The sequence below is a fragment of the Centroberyx affinis genome, unplaced genomic scaffold (genome assembly GCF_046629955.1).
Source record: "Centroberyx affinis isolate AG114_WGS23_722 - 3 ecotype Tasmania unplaced genomic scaffold, CSIRO-AGI_Caff_v1 ptg000826l_1, whole genome shotgun sequence".
Taxonomy (NCBI): Eukaryota; Metazoa; Chordata; class Actinopteri; order Beryciformes; family Berycidae; genus Centroberyx; species Centroberyx affinis.
In genome coordinates, this window is record NW_027279425.1 from 350,679 (window position 1) to 372,284 (window position 21,606).

General features: G+C 41.1%; 1 protein-coding gene across 1 annotated transcript in view; it reads left to right on the forward strand.

Annotated features, from left to right (window-relative positions):
- The window catches only part of tnr (tenascin R (restrictin, janusin)), a 120,742-nt gene that overhangs the window by 42,473 nt on the left and 56,663 nt on the right, over nucleotides 1-21,606 (forward strand). The window contains exons 3-9 of the mRNA XM_071520807.1: nucleotides 8,843-8,993; nucleotides 9,819-10,035; nucleotides 10,218-10,309; nucleotides 11,000-11,162; nucleotides 12,262-12,738; nucleotides 20,540-20,659; nucleotides 20,790-20,933. Coding sequence (XP_071376908.1) covers nucleotides 8,843-8,993; nucleotides 9,819-10,035; nucleotides 10,218-10,309; nucleotides 11,000-11,162; nucleotides 12,262-12,738; nucleotides 20,540-20,659; nucleotides 20,790-20,933 — 1,364 coding nt within the window. The remainder of the gene's footprint in view (nucleotides 1-8,842; nucleotides 8,994-9,818; nucleotides 10,036-10,217; nucleotides 10,310-10,999; nucleotides 11,163-12,261; nucleotides 12,739-20,539; nucleotides 20,660-20,789; nucleotides 20,934-21,606) is intronic.

Here is a 21,606-nt window from a genome sequence, read left to right on the forward strand (position 1 = left end):
AATCGAGTATTCACCCAGACCATGGTATAACAGGTGGTAATGCAGAGGGCGTCATCGGATTGATCATTATCCTCACATGCTATACAGATCACATTTTGTTACCAGGTGTAAATCGGGCCTTAGCGAATTCTTACATTCGACTATGCAAACTTATTTTTAGTTTGTGTGTTATTGCTCTGTTAAGAGGATACAAAATTAACATTTTGCAAAATCCTCGTTTTCTTTTTCTTTACTAAAAGCAGCCGTAATCGACTCCTACACCTCAGAAACAATACACATTTTAAACTCTGATCAGGTGTTTACTTTAAACTGACAGTTAAAGTGGGTTTTACTTTCATATTAGCTGCATTTTTGAGGTGGATGGAAGAAAATGAGATTTCTTCAAAGAAAGATATGTGAGAGACTCAACACAATGAAAATGCCTTTTTTGTTATATTCTTCCAGCGGGCTTTGAGATGGGATCGTCTCTCCTCTCCATCACTCACACTGATCAGTTAAAGACTAATGCTAGTTGAAATCTTATTTTTCATTGATGGTGGTGTTCTTTGTGTTCGCGTCCTCCAAAACTGAACTGAAACAATCATTAACGCCACCACAATATTTCTCAGCAAAAGAGAAATTTGCATTTACATTAATTCAAATGTTACAGCACACGAGTGGCCAAGGTAGCCAAGGACTATTTTTTCTGACATCTTGGATTGTTGGCTGGCCCGCAACAGCGGGGCCAGCCCTACAAACGCGAATGTCTGTCATTCACTGACTGACTGACTGACTGACTGACTGAGTGATGAAGTTACACCATTGGTCGGGCGTGGCACGTGGCACATCATAGGATCACAGAGCCAGAAATTTAAGTTTCGTTTTCTCCGCCGTCTAGTTTCTCCGCTGAGATCAGGAGCCCGTTTCTCCCACACAGTAAGCAGGCTGACCAATATCATGCATGTAAGCTGAAGCTAAAGTAGAATCTATACAATTATATCATATCACCGTTTATTTCGATGCATATGCGTGAGTTCAGTCCACCTGAAGCCCTCTGTTCTGTCGGGGGAGAGAGAGACACAAACAAGCATGGAGGTTTCATCACGCCGAGGGCTTATTGCCGACCTTCCCGAAGTTTCCCGGGGCCACGGTTCCGGCCAGTGCCGCTAGCTGGGCGGCGCTTTGTTCCCGGTGATCCAGCCGAGATTTTGGCGGGGGTGTCCGGCGAACAGCATTTTCGGCACCGATGGGTGCTAGAATGCCTGACGCTTGGATCGGGAGGATCGATGCGGGCCGTGGGCGCGGTGGAGATGACAGCGGCGGGGAGAGAGACGGGATGCGCTGGAACGGAGATCAGTATGGATGTTTATTATTCTGTATTAGCAGTCTACAGTGGAGTTAGTTACACCATTGGTCAGCCGTGGCACGCGATAGCCATATACTAGGTTTTGACCTAGTCTTGTTTTTTTTTTGTTTGTTTGTTTGTGTTTTTATTGAAATTGAAATTGTCCCACACAGCTCCAGTTAATTTGAAATCTAGGTTTACTTACTTTACTTACTTAAACTCTCATTATCATTAATCTTAGATTAAATTAAACAATTTTTCTGAATCCAAATTAGTCTACTATTGAGTCTTAAAATAGTAAAACAAGTGAAAAGAAATCTGCCACTTTGGGGACATAATATCAGTTGTTTCCCATGCAAATCAACTTCTTTACTGTAAAAGATTTCCTTGAATCAAGCGACACTCTTGCTTAGGTGAGTGATCTGCCTTATTTCAAGATATACTCACAAGACAAAACAGGTGAAACTGCATTGGAAAGTAGTGAAATATTGTCACCCCAATGGCAGATTGAAGAAGAAGAAGAAAAGCTGGATAGAGGGAGCAGGAGAGGAAGTGAGTGGAAGGTCATATGGTTTTGTCTCTGTATTTTTAGTTTTTCACATCTAATATTTCAAACATACCAATGGAAGAGGAAGTTCTTGACTTCTGGCATCCAATAAGACCTTATACGGTTAGAACAGCCTTGAGCTTCTACTCTACTGTATGTCCCTACACAGTGTGAAATATGTATAGCTACATTCTGCACGCAGCTGGACTGGATAATTAGTGCTGTGAGGAGAGAAAGGTGAATAGTTTTTTTTCACCTTCATGTGCTTCATGCATCTTCTGTGCAGTCTTACCTGCTGCCAACACTCTGCACAAGCACCATTTCCTTCAATAGATCACTAATTATTTACTTTTTAAATGCGTATTTCACTCTCATTTAATTAAGCAGAGTGGCTAAGAATATACTTCTAGGCACATCAGAAGTTAGTGCTATAGGTATACAACTATTAAGTATTAACTTTCTTTACAGTATATTATAGAAAATTAGGTATTAATCTGATTTATATATATTGTTTAAATTTGTATCTTCACATAGTCTAGGTAGGATTGTCCCTTGTGTTATAAAAATGATATGGTTTTAGTCCAGAAAATAGGACACTGTAAATTGTTGGTTGTGAAACACATTTTGAGACAAAGGCCGAAAGGAGAAACTCTGGTTCTCAGTGTGGGTGCCCAGTTTTTGAAAATGACTCATATTGCCATGGGGACCTATAATAGATAGATGGATAGCTACTTTATTTATCCCGGAGGAAAATTCAGTTATCAGGCCCAAGACCAATTTTAGGTCATCACTCATGACCAATACTTAGAGAAAATAGGTTGTGAATGATGAGGTGCTGTCATATGCTGGAAGTCAAATGGAATGGAAATTATATGTTGTTGTAATATGTACAGCAGTGTCTAGTCTGTAATGCACAGTTCTGCCTGTCAGACACAACATTATAATCCATATAAATGTCAAAATGAAAGGCTGCTGTTTCATATAGATGCAAAATGTATATTTTCCTCCCTCTGACATTTCACTTAAGCTTTTCTACTCTTTCTCTCACTCCCTCCTTTCTTTCTTTCTTTCTTTCTTTCTTTCTTTCTTTCTTTCTTTCTTTCTTTCTTTCTTTGTGTGTGTGTGTGTGTGTGTGTGTGTGTGTGTGTCAGGGTAGATTGAATGGACTAGCTTGATGGTAATAGCCCGTGTTTGTGTGTGTGTGTGTGTGTGTGTTTACCCCTGTATCTCTGTGTGACTTTCGAGGACATCTGGGAATAGACAGACCAGCTTAATGGTATTAGCCTGTGAGTGTGTGTTCGCATGACTTTGGGGACATTATGGAAAAGACAGAAAGCTGTTTTCGAATTGAAGTGCTACTGCCGACCTTTGAAATGATGGTTCTTATGAAAAATATATACGATTTTGTATGAACTTTAAGAATTGCACATTCAAACATCCGTATAATGAATTTACACAACACAAAAATATAGTAAATTTATTTTTTTTTGCTTTTTTTTTTAACTGCTTCATCATTTCTTTCAGTGTATTAGGGCCAAGTTGGAGTTATGTGTCATTTGATGCTCCTTTACTCTCTCCCATATCCAAGTCGACATCTATAACTATGTGATGAAAGGGCTCTTTCTGAACCCTCCACATGATTAAGAGTGGATCAGTATCTCAGTGTAATTACACTGTGCATTTTTAAATTCAATTCTGTTCTCACATCTCCTTGACAGTGCATGCCCGAAAACCACACTGTGGATGAAAGAGGGAGATACTGAAAGACAAAAATTCAAAAGCTCAGTTCAGAGAGAAATGTAATCTAACCAAGATTAAAAACGGCAAAGACAATATGAAAGGTGTGTGTGTGGGTGTGTGTGAAATGGGGGTTCATTCTTTGATCAAATGTTGTTAAGGGTTTAGACCTAGTTATGCCTGAGAAAGTGTTTGACAAAAAGTAGACTCTGAGCAGTTCCAGTTTTTTAACCTACATTCAAATACACTTTTTACCTGATCTTAAAAGAGAAACAATGCAGTTCCACCCAGTAATGCTGCATACAGTAGATATCATGTCATTCTAAAAAGAAGGCATCATTCAACCTTGTACTCTTCTCAGTTGCCTACTCTTAATAATACAATGTGTGAACTGAATGTTTCAGTGCTTAACGCAACCTCCATTGGTTATATTTAACTTAACATTTCCTTTTTCACATTGTATAAAGTGCCTTTACACAGTGCCTTTATACACTTCTGTTTTAAACTACACAACATAATGTAGTTTTTGCAGTTTGTTTTCACCTCATCCAATTCCTCTAAAGAAAGTCACCAGACAACGTGTAAAGTGACACAATATTATTTCTTGGTGTTCTCAAATTTAGACAAAAATTTAAAACTGAAATTTAGACTTCTACACACTCTTATATTATTTACCTGTGAGTTAATGGGAGACACGTGCATGCGCACACACACACACACACACAAATGCTCGGTTTGTCATCAAGTTAAAAAACTTCACAGAGTTGTTGTTTTTTTTGCACTTACACACTTAGAAGCGGTGGGTGGCTGGATCGAGAGGCTGCATGCTGTCAGATCTAATTACTATCAAAGCAGGTGGACTGCTATTAAAATGAAAGGGTGGAAACACTTGATACACTATGTGCTTGTGTGCAAATACGGTTTTGTGCGTGTGTGTGTGTGTGTTTGCCTGTGTGTGTTTGTGGGTTCGCCTGTGTGAGTGTGTGCCTGTGTGTGCAGATTCTGCAGCGTGTGCGCTTAGTTTTGTGTTGGCTTATGTGCTCGTCTAAGTGTGTGTGTTCCCTCTCCTGGAAAAAAAGAGTAAATTAAGCCAGTTCTTGGTGCCTGGAGCATGTTGATTCTCTTCACTCTGAATGAGTGGGCCCGTCCTTAATTGAGCCTCCATGAAAAACCTCCTCTCGTTGTGCGTTGAGATGCTTGTGGGCATCAGCCTGCACCATGACCCAATGACTAAAGTAAAATCTTGTGACTTTGAATCTCTTTCAAACTTCATCAGTGCTGGTTTCAAAACTATATATAGAGTTGCGTTAATGTATGGTGCTATATTTGGCAGACCTTTAAGAGCAGTATGCCTTAAGGCAAGATACTTCCCATTCACGGGACTTTTCTCGGTTTTGTCTATATTGAGATAAAAAGGATGTGTGACACTTTTTCATCTCAATATACCTCTATTTTTACCTCAATTACTTTGTCCGACAAAAGAGAAATGTAATTTAACATTAAAGTTAAAAAAGTTAAGAAAATATTATTTCAGCCAATTGGTATTGTGGAAGAAAACTCTGGATGCGAGAGTGGCAGTTTGACAGGTTTATTCTATCTGCAGGGAGTCAAAGAACTCAAAATCTGGATGATTACACAGTTTTATAGTGTTGAATATTCATGATTATGTTAATACAGATATATATAGAATATAATTAACTTATTGGTGAAAAGGTATAAGGTCATATGAACAAGACTGAACAACCAATGATAATTATAGTTCTAGTACTTTAAGGAAATGCGTAATAAGAGGTGACCACCATGACCCATTTGCATTTGCAAATTTGCTCACAGTTTGTGTGAGAAACACACAAGATGTTACTTTTAGAGTTTTACACTTAAGGTGTAAATATGGGTCAATGGTTACGTATTAAGTGAGCATATAGGAGTGTTGCTTAGTACTTTTCCATTTCTTCCTCAACAGTATAAACTACAATACAACATTACAACACAATGATCTACTTCATATCATGCTTGTTGCAGGAAATGAGTAGAAGATCCTTGCAGTGTCCTTTGTCATCATCACATCTTTTAAGCTTGTACCCTGGCTGGGTTCTGTGGCTCGCCAAAGCCACACTGCTTCAGCTAATGGCTGTGAAAAAGACTGTTCCAGTTGGCTTTGTCCATCTCATTCCTTCCTTTCCTTTCTTCATCTATATGCTTCTCATTTGTTTGGTGAATTCAGCAGTTAAACGGCTCGTGTCGTGTCGGACAGGAGCTGCTCGCATGACGGGAGATTTGAAAGTGGAACATTTTCCATCTCTTTGGTTTAGGGAGGGAGGGATTGGTTTGGAGTCGCACCCTGTTCCGGCAAGGCCAAAGTCATTTATAAAAGCATTAGTGGCAGTGTCTGAAGTGAGGCATGCTGTAGATTGTAACATATTACCTTCACTGGCTATGTTTCCCCCATGGGTGTTTTGTAATATACTGTATGTGTCTACATTCTTTATACGACTGTTTCAGTTCACCACACACACCGACAAACACACACACACACATGTACCGCACACACACATGTGCAAAGGCTGTGCGACTTAGTCTTGAAGTGGAGGATATGCACAGGCAAGCACAAAAGATGCTCCTGAAGTGTGGAGTCTGTATATAAGAAATCTACGTGAACAGAAGTGTGGGACATTGAGTATGCATCTATTTCAAAAGTATTCCATTTCCCCAGAATGAGACAAACTTAAAAGGAAAGCATGGCTCGCACACATTGGTATTCTCTCCGTTTCCCATTTATGTGCAAATACACTGATGTTTCGACATCTTCCCCCTAAATGATCAAAAAAAGCCTGAGCTCGTCCGGTGTGATAAGAAGACTTCCATCTGGCTCTCGCAGTGGGCCCCGGCTGAGAGCAATAGCTGCTTCAGCAACATGAGATGTGTTGTTGTGATAAAAGATTCTTGACTTTCCACTACACAGGCTCGTCTGTGAGCTGGTTTTGAAATCCTGCCAAACCTTCTCCTGCCCACACATGCATAGGCATGAATGCACTGGCACTCAAGGGCAGGATGCATACACTCACAGTCGAGAACACACACACACACACACACAAACACACACACACATACACACACACACACAAACATACATCAAAACCCCAGTGGTCTGTTTGATGGTCATTTCTGGCCCTTGTATGTAAGACACAATAAATCATTGCATTTTGATCTTATATAACCAGCTATTGCCATACTGAATCTTCACGTTTTTGCAGACTGAGCTGTTTGATTTGAAGCACACGCTTTTTAAATGCCACATGCAGAAGACATGACAGGAACATAATATTGTGAAATATGCTAACTTTGAGATGTACTGTTTACATAAAATATGAAAAACAATTTGGTTGGACTATTGTAGGATGACGTTGCTGAAACTGTTTCATCGTCCTTGTATATCATCCTTGGAAAAAAAAAAAATCAATCAAAAAAATCAAAGTCAATAAAATCGAATAACCACCGTAAAAGCAAACTTCAGGTCTGCAGGGTCTAAGCATTTCTCTCAATCAGACAGATTTCCACAGCTGTGTGGCCACTGAAGTCTGCCACGCTTCAAAAGATATTACCACTAGGATGATTGTGTCAAAGGTTCTTATAGCTTTTCAGCCCGGGACCCAAATTTGAGAAATGTTGTGAAACCCAAGTCTAATGAAACCATAGTATTATCAATTGAAACCCACCAGAAAGCACAAGGTAGTGTAAGCTAAGGCTGGATTATTGCAAGTGCCTGTGTTTGTGTGTGCTTTTGTGCTGCGTTCAAGTGTGCTTTTGTTTCTGCATGCTTGTCTGCGCCTGTGTGTGCCGGTCTGCTTGAAGAATCCAGATCAGTTTCCCCTCTATGTGGTATTTGTTTCAGTTTTTCCCTGTTCTCTCTCCCTCATTCTTTGGGGAGGGGATTACAGCGGCATCACTCAAACCACGTCTCTATTGAAATCCATCTATCAACGTCGTCCCTGAGCAATATTTCTGTATCTCTTCCCTGTGGAAAGATCAAATGTTTGGTGTTGCACAGAGAAATATATTCAAAGGTTCTTAGCCAGTCCCCTAATCCCTGGAAGAGTTATTTCTTCCTAAAACCAATTATTGTTTTACGTCAGATCAAAGACGTTTATTTACCATTTACAGAGGATAAGCTGATGCTAGTGGGACTCCCCACACCAGAGGCACACACACACACACACACACACACACACACACACACACATCATGCACATACACATACTGTATGTTTTCATGCTGGCACACAAACAGTTGCACATGCACGGCCATACATGTGCATTCATGCAAACACACAGGCATGAAAACACACTTACACCAGGGATGCAGATATATACTGAACAAAAATATAAACGCAACACTTTTGTTTTTGCTCCCATTTTTCATGAGTTGAAATAAAAGATCTAAGACTTTTTGTATGCACACAAAAGGCTTATTTCTCTCAAATTTTGTTCACAAATTTGTTTAAATCCGTGTTAGTGAGCACTTCTCCTTTGCCAAGATAATCCATCCACCTGACAGGTGTGCCATATCAAGATGCTGATTAAACAGCATGATTATTGCACAGTTTTATCTTGAAAAAATACATTTATTAGGCACTGAACCATGGATCTCACGACTAGGGCTACAGATATGCATGTAGTATGCGCACGCACGCGCGCACGCACGCACGCATACACACACACACACACACACACACACACACACACACTACCTACTCATCTACACTCACCGAGCACTTGGCAGCAGTGCAATGCATAAGATCATGCAGATACAGGTCAGCAGCTTCAGTTAATGTTCACATCAAACATCAGAATGGGGAAAAAATATGATCTCAGTGACTTTGACCGTGGCACAGTTGTTGGTGCCAGATGGGCTAGTTTGAGTATTTCTGAAACTGCTGATCTCCTGGGATTTTCACGCACAACAGTCTCTAGAGTTTACACAGAATGGTGCGAAAAACAAAACATAACCTCTTTACAACTGTGGTGAGCAGAAAAGCATCTCAGAAAGCAACACGTTGAACCTGGAGGCGGATGTCACTGGTAGCCGGTTGACACTGAGCTGAAAGCTAATATCTACCCAGTATTAGCAAGGTGTTCCTAATAAAGTGCTCGGTGAGTGTATATCCCCATGAAACATTTTCTTCACCTCTCTCTCTTTCTCTCTCTGTCTCTCTCTCTCCCTCTCTCCACTCCTAGGTCCATTTCTCGTTCTTCCACTGGTGTGAGTGGTGAGTGGACAGGAGTGGTGAGGTTTGTTCCCAGCATGCCACTGGCACAGCAGCATCACCGGGCCGCCATGCCCGCAGCAGGTTGGATCCTGGCTTTGGCTCTGTTTCTCGCTCTACAGGTAGAACATCCATTCAAACAAAATATCCCACACCCTCCTCCTTCACTGAAGAGTTGCCATGGGCTTATTCATTATCAATGATTTCTTTTCACATTCATAATTTATTTTCAATCTACTATTTTTGGCAGCAGACCTAACCACTTGACTATCTCTGGGCACAACTCCATTCAACTTCTATCATATCCAGTTTGGAAAGCTCAAACAGTAGTGATCATTCAAACTCTCTGACTGCATATCACTTGACGTTTTCTGAAATGTTTTTAAGATGACTTATTAACTGCTTTCCCATACATTTCCCTCAGAAAATATATAGACGTCTTTAGTTATTTCTGCTCATGATTTATTTTCCCTTTAAATGTTACATGCTTTACATTCGTATTATCAAACCTCAGAAATTCCCTCCAAGGTCATTGTCAGATGTGAAAAAGTACAATTCCAAACTGGTGTGTGCCACCAGAGATATTGAGAGTTTGTGATGATGGGCGTCCATCTAAAAAATCACAGGAGGGCCATGCAATTTTCTATTTTGGCCCAAGGAGTGTCACATATTACAAAAATGACTGCAGGGGAGGGCCATCCAAACTTTAAATTAATAAAATTTGAACATTTTTTTTAAAAAATTTTTCTACACAAGCCAGTGACAAAATCCTAAATATATTAGAACCATCTTGGTTTTCCTCCCCCTGATTTCCTTTATTTTTTGTTGTTGTCTTCATTCTGCCATCCTGTAAACCCAAAATATCAAGGACAAAAACAATTGAGAACCCCGTTGGTCCATACCGCTCGGAGTGTGTTTTTTATTTCATACTGTCTCTCTCTCTCCAGGGTGCCATTCATGCTGCTCCATCAGGAGACAACAAGCTTGTGCGCACCACCAGAGTGCGGAGGCAGGCCCCAGGGGGCGATCTGCCCCCCTCTGCTGCCCCGGCCAACCAGACCCTGAGGGAGCAGCCCATGGTCTTTAACCACGTCTACAACATCAATGTACCTTTGGAGTCTCTGTGCTCGGTCGACCTGGACGCCTCTGCACCGTCGGCCCCAGGTGATGGTGATGTCTTCTGATCGATCGTGTGTGTGTGGGTTGGATCTCTCTGTAGCCATTTTATCTGCTGTCTTGCAGACACAAAGGCGCCGTTTGCTCACACACGTACAGTCACACACACACACACACACACACACTGTACTTGTAGTTTTAAAGCCTAAAAGCCTCTTTTCTTCTCCCAGGTACTCATGCTGAGCTAGGCTCCAGACCTGTTATGGAGGGACCAACCGGACCAACAGAATACACTGAGCAGACAGTGGATGCTGACAGCCAGGTATGGTAATTTTTTTTATTGTCACTGTTATTTTTATTTGCGTTTAATTTGATAGTAAACCTTTGAGAAAGATATTTGTGATGACATGGACTGAGACATGAAGAAACTTTAATTCACGACTTGAAGGTGGAGGCTGCCTGGTGTGATGGGTAACAGTTGCTCTTGATTTATTCATGTCCTGCAGCATCCTCATATCTATGTCTCTAATTTTGTCTGTGTTTCTCACTATAGTTGACAGATGGCATTATCCTGCACATGTAGCAATGACTCACAATTCAGACACAAAGTCAAACCGTGGATAATACAGTATATCCAAAATTCATAGACACCAAACCAGTTTTTTCAACTCCCAAAACTTTACATTTCAGAAATATCAGGTTTCTGAAGGACACCGACAACACTAACATCATCACTCTTTGTCATTTGCATAGTGATGTTTAGGCTGAAGTGTTATTTTACCCAGACTGAATAATAATTAAGAAAATCAGCATTGTCTCATATTTCAAAATAGAAAGGAGAATTACATTGTGTTCTCAGTCACAGACAAAAACAAAACTAGATGAATGCACTTTTTGTATATTTTGTTTATTTTGTATATTTTGGTTTTTGACTTTTGACTATTTAGGTTACGATACAAACATTTAATCACAACAAAGTCCTCGATAATAAAGTATTCGTCTCGTTGTTCAGGTAACATTCACTCACCGCATCAACATCCCGAAAGCAGCGTGCGGCTGTCCAGCAGCAACCACAATCCAGCAGCTGGCCACCAGGGTGGAGATGCTGGAGAGAGAGGTTTCCCTGCTCAGAGCGCAGTGCGGATCTGGATGCTGTGGAGAAAGCTCAGCCATGGGTGAGTACTGTGTAACAGTGGGCAGAAAATATGGGTAAAGTTGGCACACTTTTTCATGTTGTTTGTTTGTTTGTTTGTTTGTTTGTTAAGTAGTTTTACCTTTTTGACAGCCCACAAGAAACTTTTGGTATCACACATAGAGCTCTTGGAAGCTATTTAGAAACCCTTAGCAAGGATAAAACAGTGCAAGAAAAACATTCAAAGCAGACATTTTAATTTACGTGGCAAGAAAAAAAGAAAATAAAACAGGTAGAAAAAATAGGCAGAAAAAAAACTGTTTATACCATGGATGAATAATTTGGGATAGTACAGAGAAGAAACACAGCAGCAGAATACTGATGCTGGAGGGAGAGTTTTCCCTTCTCCATGCACAGTCTGAGGCCTTTGCTATGGGTAAGAATTTAGTTCAGCATTCAGTAGGCGCAGCCATTATAATAAGAGGGGTATATGGACTGGATAGAGTTATAGGGTCTATGTATAGTTCGTTATGGTTAAAGGATCTGCTCCAGTGACACCATCACCCCATTCAAATATTTTCTGAAAACATTCCATCTCAACGGAGAGAGTATGATTATCTCCAGCAGTCATGATCCGAATCAAAATGAGGCTGAGGTGTGAAGCAGGGGAAGCAGAATGGAAATTCACAAAATGTGCCTGATTCAAACAGCAAGAATGTAGTTTCTACTCTCTCTTCTCATTGATTTCTTGAGATTTTTTTTTAGATAGACGTTTTCTTGCTAAGACGCTAGTGGATAGTGGTGGGAAGAGCTTAGTGAGTGGATGGTTTCAAGACATTTGGGTTGAAATATATTGTAGCACTAGTAATGTCAATTTAAGTTGCTGGGACAGATCAGATCCCTGAGTGGGGAATGGTGAAGCCTAACACTGAATAGCACCTACAAAATTCTGATCATGTTAAATGGATATGGTTAAAACATGCAGTCAAATATCAATATCAGGCCAATAACAATATCTCTAGGGCAATCTGACTGTCTGTACTCCTGAAGTCTGAACGTATAGGAGAGTGGGTGCAGGAATGTTTTCATCTTTGAATCAGATATTTTGTAGCATAATATTTATTGCATGCATTTCCTCCCAGGCCATTTGGACTTTGTCCCAGGCTGCAGTGGCCATGGCAGCTTCAGCTTCGACCTGTGTGGCTGCATCTGTGAGGACGGCTGGACCGGCAAAAATTGCTCGGAGCCACGCTGCCCGGACGATTGCTCCGGCCAGGGCGTGTGCATGGAGGGCGAGTGCGTGTGCGACCGAGACTTCGGAGGGGACAACTGCTCAGAGCCGCGCTGCCCTGCGGACTGCTCAGGCCGCGGGTTGTGTATTGACGGGGAGTGCGTGTGCGAGGAGTCCTTCACTGGTGAGGACTGCATGGTCGGGAGGTGTCTCAATGACTGCTCGGACCAGGGGCTTTGCGTCAACGGGACGTGCCAGTGCCGGCCCGGGTACGTGGGTGAGGACTGCTCGCTGGTCTACTGCGCCAACAACTGCAGCAAGAAGGGAGTCTGCAAGGAGGGATTCTGTGTCTGCCAGGAGGGCTTTGCAGGGGATGACTGCAACTCCGGTAGGCTATTACTTTTTATCTTTCCCATCAATTTGGCCCTCTGACTGTTGTCAAGTATAAAGAGTAGTGATAGTTCGTCAGACTTTCGAGGTTAAATTCCCCGAACCAGAAAATCTGGGCTGGGGAAGTGGTGGAATATTGTACTACCCTACCCTTAACACTCGCTGTCAGTGTGACCATCATCGACTAGAGCAGAAATCCTTCATAAACAGAATTCAGAATGCTATTCTGTGACCTTGGACAATTCAGACTGAATCTGTGAGCAGGAACAAGTCTTTCTCAAAGCTAGAGACAAGAGGTGAAACATTTTCTGTTAGAGTGTCTCCATTGCCCGGGGTGATTTTCCTGGGATGTAGACATGTTTTCTGTTTAAGAAAATTTAGCACTGCTAGGGAATAAGACAGGGGTGTAGAAATAGTGAGTACAGAAAGTCAGTCTCCAAATCATTAACAATTGAGCAACTCCAGAAAATGTCTCTTGATGACAATATATAATTGAGTCTTGTTTCTCTGGTTTTCTTACCGTGAGGAAGTAAAGGTAAGAAGTCAAGGGTTTATATGCTGATTCTGTTGCCTGAGGCAGCTTGATGAAGTGCACTACCAGACTGTGACAGACCCTTCATTAAGGTACTCTTAAAGGAAAAATCCACCCTTGGATACTCTTACGCTGTTAGATACCATCAATTTGTGATGTTCAGTGCATTCCAGGAATTACTTTGCAATAAAGTGTTGCAATTTACTTTTTTGGGGAACACACTTACCCTCAACTTGTCTTGTTTACTTCTACTTCAGTTAGTGATTTCCTACATTTCCCAGAATTACCTCCTACATGCTTTAGACTGGTAGAGAGAGCAAAAGCAATAGCGATAGAGTAGTAAGGTTTTCCAGTTGAGAGTGGAGAGAGAACAATAAACTGTGTCTGGTTGTGCAAATTACACAAAAGTCATCAAAGAGGGCATTGTGTTCCACACGCTACCGATGACAGATTGGCAAAGACACAAGCTGACTCTTGGCCAGTTATCTGCGGGAATTAGAAAAATACACCATTAAACCACAAAACGGTCCCATAAATGCAAGGCACATCATCAGTTGTAACAAAGTATGACTTCAAGATAAAATGCAATTATCCCTCGATGGTGTCTAGTAACCGCTACAGGCTGTTCTGTTAGAAGACACAAGGTTTCAATGTCCAAAGTTGAGGAAACTAATAAAGTATTCACACAATCACCACAGTCCAATCCACTCCTTAATTCTAAGTGTTGAACATATTTGTGATTCTACAAGGAAATTAAATATGAATAGCTCGGTCAACAGCTTCAAAGAATGCTAACATGATAACAGTTACCATGAAATAGCTAAGCCAACAACACCTCACATGGCAATGGGCAGCATTAACTCAAGCGGCCAAAACCACAGGTGAATTGTGAATTTTGAAGCCAATAAGAAAGGCAGGCAGCAATTCCTCTAACGTCCGCTAGGGGCTGGCTCCAAAAAGACTCAAAATCCAGCCCAACTCCATGCAAGTCAATGGGACTGTAACTCTGTCTAACTTAAATGAACAGTGGGGGGGGCGCTATATAACTACCTGATAATAAAGAAATAGCTGGCCTTTTTAACATCAATAGCTGTCTTTTAACAAGGTATAAACAGGTGGACTTTTGCGTCCTGACACCATGGTACATGGTACAGACATTATGTTGCCATGGTGTCTGTGTGTCTGTGTAGACACATTCTTGTGAACATAATGACTCAAGAACAATACATGATAGAAACTTCATAATTACACCATCAGTACACAGGGATAGGCAACCATGCGCCACGGAGGGCCGAGAGTATGCAGGTTTTCATTCCAACCAAACACTACACCAGGTGATTTCACTGATCATCACAGCCACTTCAACCAGAGATGGGGGACTAATCTGCAAAATCTGCTGGTGTAGTTTCCAAAAAAATACTGATTCATCTTGTGACACATTGATTTACCAGTTGCTTTTGTGGTCACATCAATATATAACTCATAATAATGTTTGAACTGTCAACTAACTGTGCAGTTACATCCATTTAGCCATGCTCAGTCTTTTAGTCTTTTTTTGTATTTTGAAGTCAGTGTATTCAGCTGAACTTGGCTCCCCTGGGTTACACAACAAACTATCATCATGCCAAACAACTTGCAAGATTGGCCGTATTTCTCAGTTAATGGGCGTTCTCTCTCTGCAGTAGCAGCTGGGTCCACAGGTCGTAGCCTCTCTGAAAACAGGAGTCGCAGCCGCATCGTTTTTAGTCTACGTGCAGCCATGAAAAACAAACCCCTCTGTGCTTTAAATGGAGGCAGTGGGGCGCGTATCTGGCTGGAGACAGCTGAAGGTGTAACAGCATTCATTTGTCAAAAGTCACATTCACCCGGGAAGAGAGGTGTCACATTAGCTGCAGCTGAGGCAATTTCTGAGCCATGCTAGCCTGTGTTCAAAGCCAGTTCTCCACGCCAAAACATCAGATCCCCCTCTGCCATCTGCCAGCTGTCAACGATGTCAAGAATAAGGAAAGAGAGAGAGAGAGAGATAGAGAGAGAGACAGAGAGAGAGAGAGAGAGAGAGACAGAGCGAGAGAGAGAGAGAGAGAGAGAAAGACAGCAAATCATATTACTAAGGCGTGATACCTCCTTGCTGCCTCCCCATTTTATATCTGTACCGAGTGAGAGAGTCAGAATTGCTTATTTCTTTGCAATTAGAGGCTAAAATAGCCAGTGCTTGTAAGGGATAGTTTGCTGAATACAAAACGAAGCTGTTCAATTACCAGAGACCTGTAGGGTGGCAGGCTTAAGTGTTTCATATTATCAAAAGTCGAAGAAAGCGGGATGTATTTTGGCCCTCAATTATGGTGGCCTATTTTCTCACACTATGAAAAATAATAGAGGCTGTTGAATTTAAACTGTATGTTTTCGGCATGTGGTAAGATATATACATAAAAAAATATATACTCTCACAGAGCAGACATTAACTTTTGCTGATGATCGTTATTATTTAGCCATCACAGCGAAGGTACCCCACTGTCACTTAGATGAGTCGTGGGGTGATGCCATAGCAGAAAAAGGAGCAGTCATATGACAGTCTCACACTGTTGACATCTTGTGAGTGACTGTTGTGAGAAATGACATTACATCTCTCACATAGCTGTGGCTCTACAATGTGGCTTTAAAGAGCTAGGCTGCATATCAACACAGCTAAAAAGAAGTTTGATACAGTCTATTCTATTCTATTACACACATGCATTGTATGTAAATGTCTCAATCACAATCAGTGGCCAAAATCAAAGACTTTTTATTAACAACAGGTCAGTGTAATTGGAAAGCCTAACTTTTAGAAGACGTTTAACACTGTCCATCTCATCTCACAACAATATGCTCATTTCCGCACACACACACACACACACACACACACACACACACCTAAACAGGATTTGACAGCCATTTCTCAGGCAGAGAACACACAATCTCTTTGTATGCCATTCACAGTCTGTCTCAGCAGCTCGAGGACAAATAATCATGGTTTTGACTGAAATGGTGTTTTAGTTTTTGACAAAAGCCCTTCGACATCCAGAGTCATTCTGCGGCACTGAATAGAAATTGATTCTTTTTTTTTCTCTCTGACAATGCGTCTTTGACAGCCTTTATTTTGGAGCTGTCTTTTTGCCAACCAAATCTGAGTAGAGAAATGGGAGAGAACAGGAATGTGTGACTGGTCTTTAAGCAAATGTCTAGTTCAGTCCTCATCTGTTACAACCTTAAGCAGACTGTAGGATGAGAAACCATATTTGCCTCTCAACATGGGAAATCCCGCAAGCCTTTTTTGCATAACTCAAACTAATTGACTTTTCACCAGTAATAGAACATAACAGGCTGATAACTTGTGATGAGCTTTACTGTGGCTGTGCACTATAGGCACGTTCACACCAAGCACGTGTGGAGTGGTTTATTTAAACTGTGGAGCGTTTACTCCTTTACAGTAATTTGATTTATTTGGGCAGCTAAGGACAATGCCATTCAAACTCAGGTGTACACCAAATAAGTGCACCAAGACTGCTTCAAAAGGTGGTCCAAGCAAAACAAATTGGTTTTATGAGTGTAAGGAGACTGATGTTAATATCTGATAATTAGGAGCTACTCGTGTTTGGAAAGTATAAAAATGAAATGAACCAAGGGCAAACTGCAATCTGGACTAATGCTCACATTTAGCTATTTCTTCATGTGTTCTTAACTGGGATGAACACCAGAGAATGTGAATTACAGAAAAGAGAGCAGAAAGAAAGTCAATCATGGTTAGCTAAGGTTAGAGGGAGTGGAATCAGATTTGTTTTGAACCAAAAATGTACACCAGTTACTTGTGAGTCCATGTGATATTTGTTTGGTTTACTTGTAACTGGGCAGTGTGAACTAAACTAAACTAAACAAACCAAATACAAAATGCAACAAAGTATTTTTTTTCCACTGAAGTTCAAGTTTGTTTATTTTAGCATAGAGCCCCTTATCACAAGCATGTCTCAAAGGACTTTACAGACAATGAGCCTAGCTAGATCCAACTGATCAATAATCAACCATATAACAGAATGGTATAAGACAAACATAACGAAGCAGAACAAAGCATAAGACACACAATAGCAGATTTTAGCAAGACATAGCAGCCATATCCTATAGCCTTAAACCCTTGAAGCACCCAAGAAAAAACTCCCAAGAAAACCTTATTAGGAAGAAAAATGGAAGAAACCTTGGGCCGGCCAAGTTAGGTCACTATGACTCAGACCAAAGTAAACAAAGTGTAGATGTGATCGCCCCAGACAATTAATCTTTGACCTGCATGTGGAGAGAGGCAAGTGAAAAACTATGAATTTTTCATTTGAGGATCAATAGAGTATCAAAAATGTGCACTATACAGAAGTGTTTATGTATTGTACACAACCCCAAAAATGTAATATTTAACATTTTAAGTTGAATTTTCAGTTTAGTCAATTCAGCAAATTGACAAGTGAAATACCATTACGCAAAGCACCCTGAAGGCAAGTTGGTCCTCTGATGATAATGCACTGACCTCAGTTGTCTGCTGCAGTGTTACCCTCAAGGTTTTAGTTCGGTAGCTACTGCTGTATCCTCCTATGATAGCATACTGATTAGACCTAATGAGACTTTAAGACTGCAGGCGAGCTCCTTGAATAACTTTCAGCAAGTTGCCCTTTTGAAACAAACGTTAGGAAGAATGCATGGCTGATAATGTGTTTCACAATTTTTCAGACATTTCAGACAAAGTTTTTGGAGAGGTGAAAAAGTAGTCATTGCATTTAATCTATTTTGGAAGTGATATTGCCAATGTATTTTATAACATCTTGATTTTGTAGATTAATAGTTAATCTTTTTTTTTTAATCAGTTGTGAGCTACTGTTTCTAATGTTAGACAGCATGGCTACAGATATTCATATAATAATCTCTGTTAAGATATCCCTTTCACATAGACAGGGCATTTTAGGTGATTTATAGAAGCAGAAACAGTGAAAAATGGCCTTTCACCCCCTCAGTAATATTCAATAAATCATCAGTAAAGTCCAATGAGACATCGTATCTGGCAATTACTGTTTTATATGTAAAAAGGAGAATTGTTGTTTCATTTTTAGATACCCCAAAGTATCTCCCTACATTTTATCCTACATGGGTAGAAAACTGAGGGTCTTAGTATGAATTGTTTGTCTTTGTCGGTTGATTGCTTAGTTGGTTGATTCATTCGACAGTGATGTTACAAGGCTCCAAAAAACGAAAGAACATCAGCCTTAATCCACCTCCTGTCTTCATTTATTCAGTTAATACAGGTCTAAAATGCAAGCTTACACCTACATGTATATATATATTTTTTGGCACCAGCACTTCCTGCATGACGAGCTAAAGATGTATCATAACACACTGATTAATAGGCAACAAAATGCTCAGGCAGAGTGCATCTAAATAACCTTTGGAGAGCGATCTGCATGAAATGGCAAATCATATTGTCGGCAAACTACATTGATTACTGTACCATTCACTTTCAACTGTCCCATTAACTTTCAATTCAGACTGTTCAGGAAGAGATATGTCATTATTATTCAAACACTGAGAACAAACTTTGTCATATTTAAACTTCCTACAGTACATGAAAAAAAGATATAGAATCTATGCGTCTGTTTTCAAATGATCAGATATCAGGATCTGAATTTAATGAATCGAGGTGGCCTTTTTTAACCTTGTTGAGCAACTTTTCAGAGCAACTTTTCTGAAGTGTTTTAAATTGCCTCACTGGGGAGTCTGCCCCTCACTTGCTTTGGGGGTTGAAGCCTTTCAAGCAGCTCATCTGCGCTGCCTCCTCCGTATCCTCCTTCAATCACTCTTCATCTTTCCCTTGGATTATTTCTACGTCTTTTGATTCCGCCTTTCCTCACATACTTGAGACGGCCGGGGCTAGTTGACGAAATAAATCTCGCTAAATGAATGCGGCATGAGTTTCCCCCACTGCGGGGTCAGCCTTTCGGAGTGGGAGAGCTAAGGGCCCATCTGTCGAGCGTGTGTGGAAGTAACTGAAACGGCTAGTAAAGTGTCCAATGGCTCCCTGAGGAGGGCTCAGTGCTGTGCCACCGAGCTCCGTATCACAGGATGTAGAGATGATGAGGGGGTGAGAGGTTGTTAATCACACCATCATGCTTAGTGCCTGTCCTTTTTCTCTGTTGCTGCCTGTCTGCGCCTCTCCCTCTCTCTCCGTCTGTCTCTGTTTATCCGTCTATCCTCGTCTCTGTTTCTGCCTAATTTCCTTTGTCTCCGTCTATCGGCTAACAACCTGTCTATCTCAGTCATTTAGTCCTCGGCCACCTCTTGTGTCTTCTCCTCTTCCTCTGTTTTCATCTGATCTCTCTCTGTGCCTTCACTCTCTTCTTTTAAACTTTTTGTCTCCCTCATCACCCCTCGTCTCCTCCTCATCCATGTCCTTCCCCTTCACCTGTCTCGCCTCCTCTTCTTCATTTGTGGCAGAAGGAGCTGTAAACTGATCCCCTCTTGTTTACGAGGCCTCCACATTTGCATTCGACACCACCTCTCAGGTTTATGGCTTGACTCTCTCCACTTCACCCTGTATGAATGCCAATGCCTCTCCCTCTCATGTTAACACATAGCCTCCTGTTGCCACAAGCACCGGCTACTTGACAGGCTGGGATGCACATGCACTATTTAGTTCTTCTTGAGCCTGAGAGATGCTCAACAAGCCACCGGGATTCTGTTGTTTTGTTTTGTTTTTCTGTACATGAAAGTGCAGGTCATGGAAGGCACCTTCACATGATTTAAAAGGGCACAGGGTTTGGAGTTGGGATTTGGGAATTTGGGATCATTTAAAAAAACAAACGAAACCTTTGATTCAGAAGAGTTGTAGCATTGGTATAAACATCTGCTTAATATTATAATGCATGCAATGTACTAGCCAGGTACTACTACAGTAACATTGTGGTTAAATCTATCATTGTAAGGTGCAAATAAATAAATAAATGAATAAATAAATAAATGTAAAATACATGTATCCTCTCCTTTCTGCTTTATCCCTTCTGTTTTATCCCTTTACTCCAGATATAACAAACATATAGCTGAATTTACATTATGGTTAAATCTATCATTGTAAAGTACAAATAAATAAATACAAAAATAGAATAAAATACAAAACAAACATATAGCTGAATTATGAATGTAAAACATATATAGCTGAATTTATTTTTTTAACATAATTCCTCATCTTCGTCTTCCTCAACAGTGGCACCTGCCATGAATCTGAAGGTGCGCGGGGTGACGGAGCGAACCGTCGACCTGGAGTGGGAGGGGTCGGTGGTGCTGACAGATTTCCTGGTGACCTACACACCCAGCAGCCCCGGAGGTGGGTACAGGGGAGCGTACTGGCTTTTCACCACAAGGGATGCTGTCAATTCAGTTTCGATTCAGTCAAAACATGTCCATTAATAAAAGAACATTCAGGACGAATCTGTCTCTGTATCTTTATCTCATAGGTGTGCAGCTCGAGTTGAGGATCCCGGGGAACACCACCGCCTGCACCATCTCAGGCCTGGAACCGGGCATGGAGTACAACATCAATGTCTTCGCTGTCATCAACAACAGCATCAGTGTCCCCGCCAGCATTACTGTTTCCACCTGTAAGTGCAGTGCTGTGGCTTGTTTTGACATGCAGGATGTTCCCAGGGGAGCCATGTTTGGACCACAAGCATTAGAATATTCATTTTACTATGTCGATGTAGGGCACCGTAAAATATTTGCTGTCATACACGCATTCATACATGCACACAGCCATGCACACGGAAACACAGCCTTTCTCTCGCACATTTTGTTTAATCTTCCTGGTGATGTTTCCCAGTGTCAATAGAGTGAGAATACCACCTGCTCCTCTGTGCCAACTGGGTGTGAGTCGTACCTGTAACACCTGCCTGGTGTCACTCACACTCTAACACTCACACACACACACACACACACACACACAGACACACACTTACACACATACATGCACACACACATGCGCATATGAACATGATCTGAATGTGTGCCTCCTGCCAGGTGTTAATGCCAGGCTGTCAGACATGACAGCGAGACATACCAGTTGCTTCAGTGCCTATCAAAAATATGCAAAGTCGCCCAAGCCTAGAATAAATAATGGACCGTTTTCAATGGTAAACACAAAATTATAAACATCAGCTGATGGGCGGCTATGTTATCATTAGAGCAGTCTCTCTCTCAGCTGGTAAAATTATCCTCCATTTCACAGATAAGTGAATTTAATTTCAGTGATAGCGGAATTTGGAGTAATAAAGTCAA